This window comes from Pseudocercospora fijiensis (assembly GCF_000340215.1).
Source record: "Pseudocercospora fijiensis CIRAD86 unplaced genomic scaffold MYCFIscaffold_1, whole genome shotgun sequence".
Classification (NCBI taxonomy): domain Eukaryota; kingdom Fungi; phylum Ascomycota; class Dothideomycetes; order Mycosphaerellales; family Mycosphaerellaceae; genus Pseudocercospora; species Pseudocercospora fijiensis.
Window position 1 is genome coordinate 2,179,716 of NW_006921532.1, and position 18,212 is coordinate 2,197,927.

The 18,212-nt window shown below is 52.3% G+C and overlaps 8 protein-coding genes across 8 annotated transcripts in view; 5 read left to right on the plus strand and 3 right to left on the minus strand.

Annotated features, from left to right (window-relative positions):
* Positions 1–1,818: 1,818 nt before the first annotated feature.
* MYCFIDRAFT_158803 (uncharacterized protein) lies at positions 1,819–3,132 on the plus strand. Its single transcript, XM_007922786.1, has one exon. The coding sequence runs from the start codon at positions 1,906–1,908 to the stop codon at positions 3,091–3,093; it is 1,188 nt and encodes a 395-aa protein (XP_007920977.1). The 5' UTR covers positions 1,819–1,905; the 3' UTR covers positions 3,094–3,132.
* A 171-nt stretch (positions 3,133–3,303) lies between these two features.
* On the minus strand, positions 3,304–4,962 carry MYCFIDRAFT_180987 (uncharacterized protein). The gene has a single exon (XM_007922787.1). The coding sequence runs from the start codon at positions 4,857–4,859 to the stop codon at positions 4,167–4,169; it is 693 nt and encodes a 230-aa protein (XP_007920978.1). The 5' UTR covers positions 4,860–4,962; the 3' UTR covers positions 3,304–4,166.
* A 2,027-nt stretch (positions 4,963–6,989) lies between these two features.
* MYCFIDRAFT_75429 (uncharacterized protein) lies at positions 6,990–8,817 on the minus strand (the record flags this gene model as incomplete). The annotated part of the gene is made up of 4 exons (XM_007922179.1): positions 6,990–7,061; positions 7,113–8,055; positions 8,126–8,129; positions 8,235–8,817. 4 exons carry the CDS (start codon positions 8,815–8,817, stop codon positions 6,990–6,992), a joined length of 1,602 nt encoding a protein of 533 aa, XP_007920370.1.
* A 1,204-nt stretch (positions 8,818–10,021) lies between these two features.
* On the plus strand, positions 10,022–11,588 carry MYCFIDRAFT_13044 (uncharacterized protein; the record flags this gene model as incomplete). The annotated part of the gene is made up of 4 exons (XM_007921458.1): positions 10,022–10,938; positions 11,044–11,202; positions 11,305–11,430; positions 11,480–11,588. Coding segments are annotated over 4 exons (1,311 nt in total), but the record flags the coding sequence as incomplete, so codon positions are not given.
* A 253-nt stretch (positions 11,589–11,841) lies between these two features.
* MYCFIDRAFT_85739 (uncharacterized protein) lies at positions 11,842–13,367 on the plus strand. Its single transcript, XM_007922425.1, has 5 exons — positions 11,842–12,064; positions 12,197–12,313; positions 12,375–12,735; positions 12,792–12,958; positions 13,012–13,367. Exons 1-5 carry the CDS (start codon positions 11,996–11,998, stop codon positions 13,117–13,119), a joined length of 822 nt encoding a protein of 273 aa, XP_007920616.1. The 5' UTR covers positions 11,842–11,995; the 3' UTR covers positions 13,120–13,367.
* Positions 13,368–13,430: 63 nt separating this feature from the next.
* Positions 13,431–15,704, plus strand: MYCFIDRAFT_70349 (phosphoglycerate kinase). The gene is made up of 4 exons (XM_007922101.1): positions 13,431–13,643; positions 13,732–15,277; positions 15,342–15,447; positions 15,503–15,704. The coding sequence occupies exons 1-2, from the start codon at positions 13,578–13,580 to the stop codon at positions 14,926–14,928; spliced, it is 1,263 nt and encodes a 420-aa protein (XP_007920292.1). The 5' UTR covers positions 13,431–13,577; the 3' UTR covers positions 14,929–15,277; positions 15,342–15,447; positions 15,503–15,704.
* On the minus strand, positions 15,119–15,825 carry MYCFIDRAFT_169388 (uncharacterized protein; the record flags this gene model as incomplete). The annotated part of the gene is made up of 5 exons (XM_007922790.1): positions 15,119–15,188; positions 15,251–15,277; positions 15,342–15,469; positions 15,510–15,791; positions 15,814–15,825. The coding sequence occupies 5 exons, from the start codon at positions 15,823–15,825 to the stop codon at positions 15,119–15,121; spliced, it is 519 nt and encodes a 172-aa protein (XP_007920981.1).
* Positions 15,826–15,929: 104 nt separating this feature from the next.
* Positions 15,930–18,212, plus strand: part of MYCFIDRAFT_184569 (uncharacterized protein) — a gene marked incomplete at both ends in the record, with an annotated part of 5,613 nt that continues 3,330 nt past the window's right edge. The window contains 3 exons of the mRNA XM_007922791.1: positions 15,930–16,074; positions 16,367–17,545; positions 17,677–18,170. Coding sequence (XP_007920982.1) covers positions 15,930–16,074; positions 16,367–17,545; positions 17,677–18,170 — 1,818 coding nt within the window. The remainder of the gene's footprint in view (positions 16,075–16,366; positions 17,546–17,676; positions 18,171–18,212) is intronic.

An 18,212-nucleotide genomic window follows, 5' to 3' on the forward strand; every position in this document is an offset into this window, starting at 1 on the left:
GTCTGGTACTGGACCGACCGCGCATCGCTTCGCACGCCACTGGATCATCAAAAGCCTTGGCAGGGCACATTTGCGTAGGTTCTGGCGCTGTGTCTACATGTACGGCCAATCAAGGAGCAACGACAATTTTCTGATTTTGTCCTAGATCAACGGAACTTGTCGACCCAGATGGTGCGAGGACTGACTCCAAGCGAGCAAGCTCTTCGTTCACGACTCGCTGTGACTGCTACGTTGTTCAAATTGCAGGCACTCTTCACACTCTCGTTTCAATCAGCTCCATATTTGGATATATCGGGTTGAGCAGAAAGGTCATTGACGATGCAGTTTCAATTCGAAATCGATTTCACGACCATTCCTCATCCCGCTGCATTGCCTTTCGCGAAAAAACCTCTACATCCATCTCAATCTCCTATTACGTAGCATAATAGACGCCCCTCGATGAATTTTTCCTATAGGTCCCGGTCTTCTAGCTGTTCGGCTTTGTATATAGGTTAGTCTTATACGTCGCATCTTTAGGAGTATAGAATAGGGGTAAGAAAGGACGAGCTTGTACTATAAAGTACTGTATAGGCATCGCCGGCATTAATACAATTATCGTAGCATTGTGTTCCTGCAAGAGCGATGCTTACAGAGTAGAAGATAAGGAAGAGGATGCGAGATAGGTAGAGGTAGAAGTCTATTATAGTAGTAGCGCTTATTATAGTATGTTTTACGTAGCTTTTAGTATCGGAGGAGTATATAGTAGTAGAAAGGTAGCGGAGGCGAATCGGCAAGGGCGTTTTGTAGCTAGCTGCTATTTGTCCTTACCGATAGCTATTCTATATAGCTATTATAATGTCTAGTTTTATCTACCGCGCGAGGCCGACCGATATATCGGTAGTTAACGGAAATAGGGGAAATCGCGCTTTTCCTCTCCCCTAGTCCTTAGTATTTGTAGTAATACAGTCTACTATATAGACTAATACTACTTACCTATCCTAGTAAGTTAGGCTAGGGCTACTATTGCGTATAAGTTTTTAGCACTATAATCTAAACGCTAATTGGCTTACTCTGCCACACCTTAGCCACATACTATGCTACACATACACATATATATACACATACCAAAATACTACCTACCTATATACCCTCAAATAATCCTATCTCTAGTCTGGTCTCGAGATAGGCCGCTTAGCTATGCATAGGCAGTCGAGCTACGTGGAGATCCAGCCTTTACGGCAGGATTGGGAATGAATGGTAAGGCCGGCGTTGTAGATCATTTGAGATGTTGTTATGTAAAATTGGTGCTCTCCGGGGTAGTCCGTCTAAAGTCGAACCATCATCCTGCATTTGTGCATCCCTCTTCGAGCATCGTCCTGAAGTATATCGTGGATTTGCAGAAGTATGTCTTGCATCTCCGCCATCGTTTTCTCGAACATCATTATTCTCGTGAAACTGTGATGCTTTCACCTCGGCGATCAGGAACTATTCCATTAACGTTCATAGTATGCGCCAGGTCACAGGTAGGCTGTTGACTTTGACATTCTGTCATCACCGCTGTCCCGTCTTCAGACCGCTTGCTGCTAGCAATCCGCATATTCGTCTTGAGCACCTCTTGGGCACGTCACTTTTCTTCTTGTATCAGATTGGAAAGGTTCTCCTTGCACGCGGTCCAGCAGAGGGATAATTACTGGTATGTCTTTCAAAGAGAACAGTCACGACGGCGGAGCATCCTCGAAAGCTCCTTCGATTGCCAGCGGAAATGCAGCAGCGAATGGCTCCGGATCTCAGGTGTGCTCAGACGAAGAGAAGGGCGAAGTCAATCATGGCGTCGAAAAGGCAAGAGCATCGACCGATGATGAAGGCAATACGTATCCTGAAGGTGGTCTCAGAGCGTGGCTCGTCGTCGCTGGCGGTTTCTCAGGCATGATGGCGTGCTTCGGGTACATGAACACAGTCGGCACTTACCAGGCGTACCTTGCTTCTCACCAGCTCTCGTCCTACTCGGAATCGGCAATTGGATGGATCTTCTCGCTTTACATCTTTCTTGCATTTGGTGCTGGAGTCCAGATCGGACCATTATTCGACAAGCACGGCCCTTTTTGGCTCGTTGTGACAGGCGCGATATGCACGACTTTGAGCATCTTTTTGCTGGGCATCTGCACGCAGTACTGGCACTTCATTATTGTTTTCGGAATCCTTGGCGGGCTGGGCAATGCCTTCATTTTTACGACGTCTGTGTCAGCTGTTGGGCATTACTTCCTGAAAGGGCGAGGGAATGCGACCGGCATCGCGACTTGCGGTGGAGCTCTAGGAGGCGTGATCTTCCCATTGATGCTGCAAAGCCTGTCTCCTAAGGTTGGGTGGGCGTGGGCAACTCGGGTGCAGGCGTTCATCTTCCTTGTACTGCTTTTGCTTGCCATCGTGCTCATCCGCGCACGACTTCCGCCTCGACCCGGCAGCAGTGCGCTCCCTGATGTGCGCGTGTTCCGGGATCCTTGCTTCGCCCTGGTGACATTTGGCTCCTTCTTCCTGGAGCTTGGTCTGTTCATACCGATCGCGTACATCACCTCGTATGCTTTGGATACGAATGGCGCCATTTCGACGACGTTCGCGTACCAACTCCTGGCTATTTTCAACGCCGGCTCTTTCTTCGGTAGGTGGGCGCCCGGTTATCTTGCAGACAAGCTCGGCCGATTCAACACGCAGATTGCAGCAGTTCTTCTCTGTGCCGTGTCTTCGATAGGGCTCTGGGTGCCCGCTACAGTTCTTGCGAGGACTTCGAGCTCATCTCCTCAGACCATCTTGGGACTAACGATAGCTTTTGCTGCTCTCATGGGTTTTGCTTCGGGCAGTAATATTTCACTTACGCCAGTTTGCATCTCCATGCTGTGTCCGACAAAAGAGTATGGCCGTTACATTGGAACGGCATACACTGTGGTCTCGGTAGGCACACTCATAGGCCTGCCTGTGGCTGGAGCTCTCATCACGGCCTGCGGAGGATCATACTGGGGGACTGCGCTCTTCACTGGGCTGAGTTATGTTTGCGGTCTTGGCTGCTTTACTGCAGTACGCGTGATTAAAGCCGGGTGGAAGGCCAACGTGCGATATTGAGAAGTAGTAGCGAACTATAGTGCTGTCTCGTCCTCGGTCTTTGTCGCCTGCTCCACGTCCATTGCGTGCGTACTTATGAAATTGTAGGGAAACCCATACTGTAGTCTCAGTGCACAGATCACTCGCTTATCTGGCCAATGGTTCCCAAGTCGTTCCCACGCTGCCCCAGCATACGTCACTGCTTCGGTGTTTCCATCACAACTCCATCAACAAACATACATTCATCGTAAGAAGACATGGCTTCACTACCTCACACATCAGCTGGGCTCGCAACAGAGACGCCATCTACCAGCAACACTGCTGTCGGTGGAGCCGCGGGCGGCAACATCGAGCCCAAGGAATCCGCACCAGTTAGCGAACAGCAGAGGAACGAGACCACCACGAGCAATCAACCAGGAAGCGCAGAAGCAGCCGCCGAGAAGCTGTTTGAAGAGAGGATGGAGGACGAATATGCGAAGCGAGAAGGTGGCGCTTGAGTGAACACTGCTGGAACGCGAGGTGAAATGGCTGAGTGTCCAAAGACTTTCATTAAAGCTCAAAAACATCGTATTGGTACAGAAACACTCGCTCGCCGCACACAAGAATGACTGAAAAGTCTGAAATCTGGCAGTCTGGTCCCTCCCGAATTTTCTCCTCCGTCAATCTGGTGTCCGTGTTGAGCATGCAATTCCAACCTGCATCGGGGTTTGTCCTTGAAAGCAAATCATCGTAGCATAGTAACAACTCCCAACTCCAAACCATGTGCATCACAAAAAGCAGTATGAGCCAGAATCGATCAGTAGAATGTCATAAACCCAAACCAAGTATGAGCCGTATGCAGAGACCTTGCCCTTCTCGCGACTGGTGATAGTTTGCCATCATGCTTCGATCTTGTGCTTCTTCGGGCAGCATATGTCCCGACGGCCGGGATGTAATGGTATCTGAACCCTGCAGCCTTTGCGCAGCCGGACAGCAGACTTCATCTGAGGATTCATGACATCCTAGAAAACGTCCCAGCTTCGGGTGAGTTTTTACGCCCGCGTCTCGGATATTATGGGAAAGGAGAGATCTTTTCGAGTCCTGCCTAGGACTGCTCAGAAATCCTCCGAATAAGCTCCATTCAAGACATCCGCATCTTCATCGTAGTCCTCCTCACTGGCGTCTCGGATGAACTTCGCTTTGGAGCTCTCATAGCCCGAATCAATGCGTTTTGGAGGGACACTCAGGCTATTGGGATCCTGTTCGTCTGCCTCGTAACTTGCGTTCGGATCATTGGACTGGGGTTGATACTCGTCGTTGCTCTGTGTCTGTGTCTGTGGCTCGGCGTTTGGCGAAATGGCAGGCTCTGATTGAGTGCTGTCGATGGCTTGGTCTTGGTGCTGTGGTGTATTCTCGAAACTGTTCTTGGGGAAGACGTTGGACGGCTCGTTGACTTGAGTACCAGGCTGTGCTTGGTAATTGCTCTCAGCAGTGTGCTGCTCGCCGGCGTATGGTTCGCTGTCGGTCTGGTCCAAACCGGATGGCGGAACTGGAAATTTGTTGCCATGCTCGAAGCTCGGGCTGTTGTGCTGGTTCGACTGGGGGCCATTGTGTGTAGCAGGTTGGAGGCCAGTATCAGCAGGACTGCCAGGAATAACGTGATTTCCTCCAGGATACGGCACGGCGGCGGCAGTGGCACTGCTGTGACCAGGTGTGGTTGCATGTCCCTTAAAATGGTTGGTGAGCCAACCCAATTGACCCTTACTCTTGGTGCTAGTCGCCTGTGCCGAGTGCGGTCCGGCGGTCATGGTTGATCCAGAGGTCTTTGTCGAGGTAACAACCGCTTTTGGCTTGCCGCCAGACTTACGCCAGCTAAATGGAGATCTCTTGTCAAGACCACGCATTTCAAGGGCTTCGACAGAGCTATCCAAATCCACAGGAATGCCAATTTTGAGCTTGCCCTCATGACTGGTAGACAGGTCGCCAGTTTGTGCCGGGAAAGGAGGAGCCACGCCGTCCATCCCTGTTCCGTTAGACATACGAAGGTATGGAGAGCCAGAGCCAGAGGCCGAGGCCAGTCTGTTGAACATGGCTCCAGATGCTGTAGGTCCAGCATAGTCAGTTGCGCTCGGGGCCACTTGAGGCTCTGACCCATAAACTGCTCCAGGATCTACAGTCGGCTCCGCTTGCAGTGGTTCTGCTGTAAAAGGGTTCGAGGCATCAGTCAAGGGAGCTACTGGAGACATGGCGTCACTGATGTCGGCGTCACTGATATCGGCGTCACTGATATCGGCGTCACTGATATCGGCGTCACTGATATCGGCGTCACTGATATCGGCGCCACTGGCGGTGCTCTGCAGAGGACTGGCACCCGGAGTACGCTTGACGACCGTGTTAAAAGTGGTGTCGCGGTTGTGGTTCAAGTTGGATGGGCTGATTGTTCTCGCCTCGACATACTCGGAGAAGGAGGTAGATGTCGTATCGATCGGCGTAGGATAGATGGAGATTGACGTAGAGAGACCCTCCACGGCAGAGCTGATGCCGCGGGCAGTCTTAGGCTTTCCTGTTGATGACGGTCTAGGTGAAGGCTTGCTGGAGGCTGCAACGCTTTTAATATGTGGAGGCAGAGCGGCAGCGTTGCCACTCGAAGCGGCCTGCTTGGGGTCAGTGGACTACTCAGCATATATCGCGATGAGTTATGCTCACAGGCTTTGGTGCTGGACATGCTTTGATTGCACCAGCGCTTGAGCCTTTGGAAGTGGAAGCAGGAGCAGCTGGAGAGGCAGAGCCTTTGCTCGGAGGTAGACCACTAGATGATGGCGGCACAGCACTGGCAGCAGGTGAGGCAACGCCTTTGCTCGATGAGATACCAGCAGGTGCTAGCGGTGCAGCAATGGCGGTTGTAGCAAGCCCGGCCGCAAGCAGAGTAGAAATCATCAAAGCCTTTGTGGAAGACATTGTTGAATACAGGCACTCCTAGGAGATATCGAATCCCGGTAGATGCTGGAGTCGCAGCGCTTGTGTTCTCAAGTGTTATGAGGTCAAATTTGGATGTCGATAGCTTGTCGCGATGCCGTCTGTCAATTGTTGGTTCAACTTTGGGTGTCAATGGCTTGTCGTAATGCCGTTTGTCGATTGTCGCTTCAACTTCTGATGCAAGGAGAAGTGCACAAGAGGGTCAGAGAAGCCCTTTACTTATAGAAATTGGAGCCAGTCCTCGAGCGAGTCCTGCGTCCACAGTCATCTCCCATGCGCTCGAGTCCTAACGTCATGATACCGGCCACCTTCGAGATACGTTGACGTGTCAGTCACAAAGTCGTGAATTGTGGGCCTCACGCGATCAGTACGACCCCAAGTTTGTGTTGACGTGGAAGCTTTTGGGCATGTGAAACGGCACGTGGAAGCCTTCGTGACTTTCACAAACATTGCTGATCATACGATTCCCTTAGAGAGGTGGAGCAAGAACTCAATGATCCGAGTCTGCTGAAGTTGTCCAACATTCGTATACATCACGTTGCAGCTATGAATATTCGTATTGCAGCGGAGCTTAGTTTGCTGAAGCAGTAGCACGTATCTTATGATCGACGTTTTTGATCTTGTTGGAGTCTTCTCAAGTCTCGAGGTTGAAAGGTGATGACAGTGATTGTTTGCCCTAAGATCATCATCAAGTTAGCAGTGCCCATCCGGCAATTTGACAAGTGGTCAATGACTATGTTCCCTGTACAGATCAGACTTGCCTTTAACAAGATCATCGATGCCCTTGTGACGCCCAACCACAGCCTCTGTGAGCCCAGGCTAGATCGTCACAAGTCTTTGTGACAACTCGCAAGTATCTGCATGCAGCTCCGAAGAGCTACATTCCATCATCATGATACAGGTATGGTGTGGCCAAGACTTGACAGAAATGTACTTACCGAATCAATTTCCAAGACCGCGGCCTACAGCGATAGCAACGTTGTTCCTTTCGTTCCTCCAGTCTCCATCTTCGCCGTGCGCGCCCCAAATTGGATCTGGATATTCTTGGTATCAGTATTTTGCTGCACCAGGACGGGTCTGCTCACCGCTCGCTTCTTCTCTCGGGCTACGGCTTTCATGCCAAGCTTCCACGCCAAGCACCTGAGAATCTTTTTGCCTGGCTCTATCGTTGATACATCGTCTTGCTCGTTTATCGGATCCTGATGCACAAAGTCACATTTGTCCGTCACTGGTATGGCCAAGGCCCACTGCACTAAGTGCTCATCCAGGAATGGAAACCTGGCCTCTCTTCCCCAGTGACTGATCACTCGATCGTCTCGGCCCAAGTTACGCTTCCCAAGTCGTGCTACGTCTAGGTCCAGCTCGTCCAGCAGACCCTCGTATCCATTCCTGTTGAAAGCGGTCGCATGTCGAGTGTAGCCAGCGAACAGCTCATCAGCGCCAAGGCCAGACAGAAGGACTCGTGCTGATGTTGTGTATGCACAGTCTTGCGCAATACTCTGAGATGCCACCATTCCCTCGCCGCGCGCTGCAAAGTACAGTGCCGATGCTATGCTGAGATCCATTTCTGTGTTGTGCGGGTGCATCAGAGCAATTATCTGTTGACGATGCTGAGAGAATTCCCGGTATGGCACGTTGACGCACACAAAGCGCCACTCGCGATCGGGGCAGACTTCGCAAAGTTCAGCATAAGACGAACGCCCAGTGATACGGTCTGGGCAGAGTTCGAACGCCCCTTCTCCAGCGGCCTTATGCACTCTCGGGTTCTCGAACGCAATATTGAGGAGATCTATAGGCTCTGTCACATCCAGAAGATCGTGACACATCCGTGCCAAAGTCGTGCAGTCCAGGCCGCCAGAGAAGAGCACACCAAGTTTCGCCCTTGCAAGACCGAACAGATCTCGAGAACGTTGCGGGGGTTCTGGAATATCCGTGACTCGAAAGGAAAGGGACTTGTATAGATACTCTTCCAAGGCGTGTACAGGTGAGGAAAAGCGATCGATCTTAGAAATTGACTGTGGTAATCGCCTGTTGAGCGAGAGCTGGGGTAGCACCTACCTGACCATGAGCGTGTGCACTCGGCGCGAGGGATGAAAACCCTACTGAGACATTGTTATTGTTCACGTCATCAACGAAGGTGTATGGTACCTTGATGCAGTTGAAGTGATCTTCCGAATTGCCATCGTCTGACGCGGGTGCAGCCGTACGGTCATGCTCAAGGTCAATACAGTAGATCCCATCTGCCTCGACTTCAGTCCATGATGCATCCGCACTCCCGTCTGCAATGCTGCTGAGCAGGACATCGCCACTCGACGTGACTTTGCGAAGCAGAGATCGGCGACCAAGCAAGTCACGGGCAAAGAAAAGCCTTGAGGATGAGTCGGCGTAGAAGGCAAAAGCGTATGGACCTGCCACAGCCGAGAGTGCTTTCGACACAGCTCGTGCTTGGTGGGCAGCGTCGGTCGTTGCAGACGTTGCCGAGCACAGCAAGTCGTACATGGCAGAGGTGTCGTTGCCAGCCGGACGCTTCCCGGAAATGGTCCATGCTTCGCCGTTCCAGCAGAGGATGGAGTCTGAATGAGACGTCCGAAATGGCTGCTCAGTCGTGCTATGGCCGCGCAACGACAACACGGTCGAGTGAAGCACGAGGCGGCATTGTTGGGTAGACTTCTCGGTCGTGATGCAAATTTGATTTGACGCGTCTGGCCCACGCGACCGCAGATGCTGCCTCACAGCGTCCGATGGCTGTATAGATCGTCTTCTACTGATCGAGCAGAATATGCCGCACATGACGCGGATGTCGTCTTGGGAGGGAGGATGTCATGCGCACTGCGTTGACCGCGAGTCCTTGCAGGTGAGGGAGAAATAGTTCTGTGAAGCCCTGTGAAGCGGCAGCGGCGTTGCATTTTGACACTGGGCCAAGAATCGTGGTACGTACAGGGATGTTGTGGTGGGGCAGGCTGCGCGTACCCTCTAAGTATGATGGTCGTCTCTCTGCACTGCCGTGAACTGAACTGCTGAGGAAGACTTCGGTACAGGTGGCATAAGGCTCTTGAGGCATGTCGGGTAAGAGCATACATACAATAGCGACAACTAGAACACGATCAGGCCGTCGATGTCCTCGAGTGGCCCGGAAGAGCATGCAAACACACCTCAACATGCCGCTTTAACACCACCGAGACCTGCTATATCTAAGACGCTGTCTGACAACTCCAGCTTCGACGCACAGCCGACTGACCTGGAAGCCGATCATGGACAAGGAAAAGTCGAATCAACGAATGCGACGATGACCTCCACTGCACATTCGGAGCAGGACGACCTGATCGATTTGGGCGAGGACACACCCGTCCGGGAGCCAGAGCAGTCTGCCTCTATCTCGGTCGTCGCCCAAGACGATACTGGGTCAAGAGCAGAAATTGAGAGACAGGCAAGTGAGCATTTAGCCAGGAGAGCCACAGAATTGTCGGTACATGGCGGCGATGAGAGATCGAGCATTGCCACAGAAGACAAGCGGGACCTGGACCTGCCCGAAACTCCTCCACCACCGCCCCCTCCTCGAAAGAACAGTGGCTCGAAGAAGCCTATGCAAGCAGAGGAGGAATACGATGAGAAACATCCGCCAGCGAACGATGATGGCCAGGAGGACGTGCCAGAACCGCCTCAAGGCACAGCCGAAGCCACGGGAGAAGAGATTCAGACCATCATGGATCAGTTCCAGGATGGCTCCATTGGCGAACAGGAGATCATGTCCCCGATCACAGAGCGCGCCCAGCCCATGCTTGTGCTACCGCCAAGGTCGTCGAGTCTCGAACCGCATGCGTCATACACCATCAGTCCTCAGACGACGGGACAAAGTGTGCACGTAGCCTCGCCGTCGCCACTGAGTCCGCAAGGCACCGGCAATTCTATTGCATCCAGACTTACGCAAGGGAGTAAGGCAGATGACACTTCATCAATTGCAAGCGCGAAAGCCGGTTCCATCTTTCAGCCGCCTCCTCCATCGCCGGAACCAGAGCCCGCGCTGCCTTTTGACTTCCATCGTTTCTTGGAGCAGCTAAGGCATAGGACTGCTGATCCTGTCGCGCGCTTTCTTCGCTCCTTCTTGAACGAGTTTGCCAAGAAGCAGTGGATGGTCCATGAACAAGTGAAGATCATAGGTGACTTCCTGGAGTTTATCGCCAAGAAAATGGCAATGTGTGAAGTATGGCGTACGGTCTCCGATGCCGAGTTCGACAACGCCAGAGAAGGAATGGAGAAGCTAGTGATGAACAGGCTTTACTCTCAGACCTTTTCTCCCGCCATACCAGCGCCGACCTCATCCAGCCCCAGGAAAAGGGCCAACAGATCTCAGGCCGACCAAGCGAGTCCGCACGGGCCTGGAAGAAGAGGACAGCACCAAGAAGACGTGGAGCGAGATGATGTGATTGCTCAGAAGATCAAGATCTACGGCTGGATTCGTGAGGAACATCTCGACATCAAGACTCTGGGCCCGAAAGGCGAAAAGTTCCTGAATCTGGCGCAGAAAGAATTGCTGAAGATTAATTCGTATCGTGCACCACGAGACAAGGTGATCTGCGTGCTGAATTGCTGCAAAGTCATATTTGGCTTTCTGCGAAATGCCAAGGCTGATCAGTCTGCCGACGCTTTCGTTCCTTTGCTCATTTATACAGTTCTACGAGCGCACCCTGACAATCTCGTAAGCAATGTTCAATACATCTGGAGATTCAGGAATCCCGATAAGCTGGGTGGCGAGGCCGGATATTACATGTCTTCTTTGATGGGTGTAGTATCGTTCATTGAGAACCTGGACAGAACGAATTTGACTATTACCGACGAAGCATTTGAGAAAAATGTCGAGCAGGCAGTGAGCGCGATCGCGGAGAAGAATCGTGCGGAAGATTATGAGCAAAAGTCTCACTCTTCTACTACTACGACAGGTCCGATGCAGCACTTGGCTGAAAAGAGTGGCTTGAGCAGGCCCGAAGTGACACCTCGCAACAGTATGGACGCGGAGAGATCAACGCCAAAGAGGAACCCTAGTCAACGTTTGAGTGAGAAGCAAGCTCAATTTCATCAAAGCAGTCCTGAGGACGATGATGTGGATGCTGTCACTGGACTTTTGCGGACTATACAGAAGCCTCTGAGCAGCATCGGACGTATGTTTTCGGACGATGCGTCTAGCGAGCCAAGGCAGGGCGGCACTCCTAAGCCTGGAGCAACCCCACGAGGACTCAGTCCGGCGCCACAGATTCGCAGCAGTCAGAGTAGCAGTCAGAGGACGTCTGCGGAGAGTCAACGCGCTCAGCAGAAACAGAGCGCCGATGATGCAGCCGCGAAGCAGGCCAGTGCAGAAGTAGCGCAAGCCCATGCCTTACGAGTGCGGGAGCACAAACTCGTAGTAGAGTGAGTCTCCTCGCACCTGAATCTTGTGCGAATGCTGACCCAAGACTAGGACATTGCAGAGCATGTTTCCTAACCTCGATACAGAAGTTATCGAGGACGTTGTGCGAGCACAGGAAGGAAATGTGGGAAGAGCGGTAGATGGATGCTTAGCCTTGAGCGGATGATGATACCACAGCTGGAAAGACCAGAAGATCAGCATAGATAGTAATGTATAGAGTGCTCTGAGAAGGAGACCAAATCCCGCGCAAGTTGTGCTCATTTCTCAAACAGTGCTCATCATAAACTTTGGCGCGTGAAAGCTTCCCCATCTCTCGTGCAGACATGCTGAGCCACACTCCATGCCGCATGCCGCATGCCGCGGATCTGAATGTGACCAGCGGTCGACTCCTTCGACGGACGACCAGGCACCACATACCTGGACACTTTACACAACATTGACAGAAGAGCACACAAGGTCGAGATCCAGTCGCGACATCGCAGAGTCGAGGTTCCACAGTGCTTGGCCAATCCGAGCGCAGTCTCCGCGAGAAACGTCATTTGGCGAGTTTGGACTTTTGGACCTACGATGGTTGTGAACGAAACGAGGAGACGTCTGCTGCGGCAGCTGAACAGTCGCTATATATATGGACGATATGTATGTGTTCACCTAGAGGCTCTCTGAGATGAGATGGCCTCCGAGGCTGGGATGGCGCAACCACCTTGCCATCAGAAAGAGCTGGACAATGTCTTTTGGTGAAGAACCTATGCTGACCTGTGTCTCTTGTAGCCCCTGTTACACGCCATAATTGCCCTCCTTCAGGTGACCATGGTCTCGATACTAGTGCGGAAATTCAATGCCTACTATGCGAACCGACCTGTGCTCACGACTATGATTACCAACGCCGTACGACCTGATCCCATCACCCTGCCACTACCGACTTAGCTAATAGGAGGCATTTGCATAGGTTCTTGGTGGTATAGCAGATACGGTGGCCCAGACACTCACAGCTTTCCGACACCGCCAACGACAGAGACTTCTGCATCCAGAGGCATCGAAGGACGATTTCTTCTCAATAGAGATCCAGGATTTGGACAAGAAGGTACCTTGGCCGGAAGATGATTATCTGACACCTGTTTCCAAGCGAGGGCCACCTCCCTTCGACTTTGAGAGATTGACAAGATTCATGGCGTATGGATTCATAATGGCTCCAGTACAGCACAAGTGGTTTGGATGGCTGTCAAGACTGTTCCCCGTGGAAGGCGGAAAAGGCACAACAAATGCGCTCAGGCGCGTAGCGCTCGATCAATTCATATTTGCGCCCTGCGGTTAGTCGGAAGGGATAGGTTCTTGTATGGACTGGCGTACTGACGATGTATCACAGGTCTGGCAGCATTCTTCACCTTCATGACTGTCGCAGAAGGCGGTGGCAAGCGGGCTGTGATGCGCAAGTTTCAGGACGTCTACTTGCCTGCACTCAAAGCCAACTTCATAGTCTGGCCGTTGGTGCAGATGCTGAACTTCAGAGTCATCCCGATTCAGTTCCAGATTGTAAGCAAGGGCGTGTGCTCTCCTTGTATGAGTACGAGACTGACTTGCAACAGCCTTTCGTGTCGACTGTGGGTATCTTCTGGACTGCGTATCTTTCCCTCACCAATTCCTCAGATGAACCGATAGAGAGCCCAGCCGGCCCACGCTCCCCAGCCGCATGAGCACTTGATACGAACTTTCCTTGCTTATGATCTCCTACACTTGGCATTTTGCGCAGTCGAGCTGCATCATTGGAACGGGAACGCTACAGTCGGAGACACTCGGGATGGGTTCGTCTTAGCTTGGCGTCGTTGGGAAGATCTCGGATATTGAGAATCAGCATCAGGCGTCTTGATTTGGGAGCGTAGCCTCGGGAGTGGGGCTTCATTGTACGTTACGTCTTGCTTATGAGAACAAGTTCACGAAGACTACTTAAGATCTTTTTTCTCGCTTGCGTCCAGAATCTCGGTCAGAATTGATTTTGGCAGGGATACGTCAGACTATTGGATACAGCCCACTTTGCAGGTAGCGGGGCATCCATCTTTTTCCGTTGATCTTCAACATCACAACGAACACGCATTCGTTGACAGCGACGAAGCGACTGAACCTCCACATTGAACACTTCTACAGAACTGCGAAAATGTCTTTGACCAAGAAGCTTGCGATCACTGACGTTGATCTCAAGGACAAGCGCGTTCTGATCCGAGTGAGTAAGGCCGAAGAGCTTCAAAGCATTGGCTTGCTGTAAAGAAACAAGTGTTTCTGGAGTGAGACTCTAATGATCACATACGCAGGTCGACTTCAACGTCCCACTCGACAAGGAGACCAACAGCAAGATCACCAACAACCAGCGAATCGTCGGTGCCCTCCCAACAATCAAATATGCCATTGAGAAGGGCGCCAAAGCCGTTGTGCTCATGTCTCATTTGGGCCGCCCAGATGGCAAGCCAAACCCAAAGTACAGCCTGAAGCCAGTCCAAGCAGAGCTCGAGAAGCTCCTGGGTATGAAGGTCACTTTCACCGACGACTGCGTCGGTCCCGAAGTCGAGAAGGTGGTGAATGCACAGAAAGATGGCGGTGTTGTCCTCCTGGAGAACTTGCGATTCCACATTGAAGAGGAGGGCTCAAGTAAAGACAAGGATGGCAACAAGATCAAGGCGGACAAAGCAGATGTCGAGAAGTTCAGGAAAGGTCTCACTGCTCTGGGAGACATCTACATCAACGATGCATTCGGCACCGCACACCGTGCTCACAGCTCGATGGTCGGCGTTGACCTCCCACAGAAGGCCTCCGGTTTCCTTGTCAAGAAGGAGCTGGAATATTTTGCTGCGGCGCTCGAGAACCCACAGCGACCATTCCTTGCTATCCTTGGTGGTGCTAAGGTCTCGGACAAGATTCAGCTGATCGAGAACATGTTGGACAAGGTCAACTCGCTCATCATCTGTGGTGGCATGGCTTTCACTTTCAAGAAGGTGCTCGACAACATGAAGATTGGTAACTCGCTCTTCGATGAGGCTGGTAGCAAGAAGGTTGAGGAGCTTGTCAACAAGGCCAAGAGCAAGAATGTTGAAATCACGCTCCCAGTTGACTACATCACTGCCGACAAATTCGATGCGAACGCCAACACTGGCTATGCGGAAGACAAGGATGGCATCCAGGACGGCTGGATGGGTCTTGACTGCGGCGAAAAGAGTATCGAGCTGTACAAGAAGGCTATCGACAACGCTAAGACGATCCTCTGGAACGGACCTCCGGGTGTGTTCGAGATGAAGAAGTTCGAGAACGGAACTCGCAAGACAATGGATGCCGCTGTTGCTGCCGCGCAAGCGGGCAAGATCGTGATAATTGGTGGTGGCGACACCGCGACAGTCGCAGCACAGTATGGTGTTGAGGACAAGCTCAGCCATGTCTCGACCGGTGGTGGTGCTTCTCTCGAACTGCTCGAGGGCAAGGACCTGCCAGGTGTGAGGGCTCTCAGCGAGAAGCCATGAATGCATGATGGAGCGAGATTGTGAGCATAAGCTCAGCTTTGTCATATCGGTGCCTCTACCGGGACATCATTGCGCAGCACTATAGTGATACAACGTGCGCGAAAAGGCCCAGCGGCCCGAATATAGCTTCATGTCGCCATGCGCGGCGAATCCTTTGATATCATAGACGGTCATGTCCCGCGCTCGATGCTCATTCGTGCTTCGGCTGTTTCTTTCTCTTGAGCCACCCTCTCTCCCCCCTCGCGTCTCCATAGCTCTTTCTGTATCATGTTGCGGCAAGCTTGCCTTCGTACTCGTTCGATCGCGTAAAGATACGCATCACTTATTCGACATCTTCTTCAACTCCTCTCTATTACAAAAGACACGGTTAGCCTCCCATGCATAAGTCTCCTCCGTCTACATGCGCTACTCACTTCAACTGCGTCGAAAACTCATCAGTCGTGTCATCATCATCCCAGCTCTCTTCCCACAGATGTGTGTTGCCCGCCTGCTGTCCAACTTCTTCTTCCTTGGCCCAGTCTACGCCGTGCATTAGCTTTCTCTTCCATCGGTCAGAAGGGTTGAGTTTGGATACCTTCTACTGGAAAGTCCTCGAACTCATCATCTTCCTCGAGTTGCGCGGCGGGTTTCTGAGGTTGCAGAGGCTTCTCTTGGGTTTTTGCGTTGTCGTTTGCGAGACCGCCGCCGGCTTTGGCTGTTGCGCCGAGATTCGAGCCGTCAGACATGGTTTCGAGACGGTGACGTGGAGGAGGAGTTGTTGGTGTCGTTGTTAGGTACTGTAGGGGATGCTGCTTGCGTTCATGTTCGGCCCAGTCGCCGAAGATTGTGGCCTGGATTCTGAGGCAGGAAGAAAGCACGGTGCACTCGGGACACGCAACGTCTCACTTTGGACAGCATTCCTTTGCCTCAGGTGTAGTGGTTGACAACAGTCGATGTTACAAAATGAAGTTCCGGCAGCCTTGACTCGATTGCTGCGTTGAAGCGACCGGCTCCAAGACAGCATGACTTCCTCTATGCTGGCCAGTGAGCTCGGCAACTTGATATCGGAATCGAAGAGGAAGAATGCCGAACTACGCGCTGCGGCAGAGAAGTCTTTGCAGGAACTCTCGTCTATCACCGTCACTTCGGAGCAACAACTAGCGGCCGGTATGTATTGCTACTCCTCACTTCACCTCATGTTCGGACGACTCCGTGCCGTGTTGTGGGATGGCCCACGCACCTCACGCCTCGTGTCGTCCCAGACCGCAGTCTCATCTCGGGCCCTGTTCTTGGAGCTGACTGACGCAAGATCTAAGAAGTCGGCCTGCCTTCATCGACCCGTTTCTGATAGCATGCGCCACACACAGCACCCGATTCTCTGCCAGCGGCATTGCTTGCTTGCAGCGATTGATTGTTTGCGGAGGACTGCCGCGGTCAAGACTGCAAGATGCTCTGGAAGCATTCAACAACTGTGCTGACCTGGGCCTGGACGTGCAGTTGAAGATTCTACAGGCACTGCCGACCCTGCTCCAAAACTATACCAACGAATTGGTTGGGCATCTCTTGGGTGGCGCCCTCCAGCTATGTGCTTCCTTGCAAGCCGCCAGAGAGTACACCGTGAGTGGCGTCGCTGCAGCCACCTTGCAACAACTCGTGACAAGCGTGTTTGGGAAAGTCTGGAACGAAGACAAAGCTCCGAGTGTCGACGCTCCGACAGCGGAAGTTCCCGGTGACGATGGGCCTCTTCAACTCCAACCTGCTGCTTTCGATGCATATCGTGTGTTTCGCGACCTAGCATTGGCTGCAGATGGTCGGCAAACCAAATTTGTCGAATTCTCCGCCTTGCCACCTGAATCCAGCTTGGAGCTGATATGGTCTTCCGTTAATTCGAATCCGGAATTGTTCAATGAGCATGAGGAATTGCTCTCGATCATCGGCGCAAACGTGTTTCCCTTGATAATCAGAGCCCTTTCGGAGAGATTGCCCTTCTCAGTGACTGTGCGATTGTTTCGGATTTTTGACCTTATTCTCGACAGATATATGGCCAGGTTCGCAGGAGACTGTGAGGTTGCATTAAATCTGGGCACGCAACTACTGGAGACAGATTCTTCCCCTGGATGGAAGCGAGCTCTTATTCTCGAGGTTTTGAAAGACTTCTTTGATGACAGCAACCATGTGATCGACGCCTATACGGCCTTCGATTCAAGGGAGGGAGGCAAGCCCATCGTTCAAGATGTACTCTCTGCTTTCGTACGTTTGTCGACCGAAAAGCCGACGGCTATTGGCCTTGGTCAACAGTCAACGATTCCCACAGGACCGAGTTCACCTGGCCAGAGTGCGACAGACCAAGCGACTCTCGAAGCTGCCGGGGGAATGGCTGGTGTCATCAGCTCAGCACTGGGCGTGGCAGAAAGCAGCGTAGCTGGAGTCAGCTCGCAATGGAGTCTACCAAAATCGCCATGCATGGAGCAGCTCGACAAAAGCGAGGCTCCTGCGCTGCCGGAAACGTACCCATACGCACTGCTTCTGGAATGTTTGAATGGGCTCTCGGACAGCCTTGCAAGGGTCATCCTTCCATTGACAGTGCAGCATGAGCGCACTCGAAGCAGGAAAGGCAGTTCTGCTGCCGAGTCACAAGGTGAGTGTTGATCCTGGCTGATTGTGCAAGACCGAGGCAATAGCGTCACGGATAGCAGCACTGTCTCGTTTCTGTCGCTCGGACTGAGCACCGCCTGACACAATTCTGACTCTTATACCCGTTGCTTCTAGGTGATCAGCCAACCCGCAACAGGTCAACCTCTTTCCGCACTCGAGCCGTTCCAAGTAACCCTCTCGAGGCGAAGGATGCACCTTATGCTGGCAAAGTACGAGCAGTGGCTGGCATTGTCGACAGCTGCTGGCCAGCTGTGCTCGCCACTTGTTCCACGTTTCTGAACGCCGCCCTCGATGATCATTACTTCCGGAATCTCATCAAGGCATATCAGCGCTTTGCTCAGGTCGCTGGACTCTTGCGTCTTACTACACCTAGAGACGCATTGATGACGACTCTGGCAAAGGCCGCTGTCCCTCCACACGTCTTGAATGCGGCATCTTTGTCAAGTGGGCCAGAGTCTGCCAAATCTCCGATCACTGAGAGTCCAAGAACATTCTCTAATCCAAGAGGTCTTCTAAGTGTCGACAGTCTCGTATCACAGGCGTCTTCGCTATCTCTGGAGACATCTCGACGCCCTGTGGAGCTGACTGTTCTGATAATACCAGCAAGCGTGCCTGCCGTCTTCCACACCACCCTTGGAGCGGATTTTTTT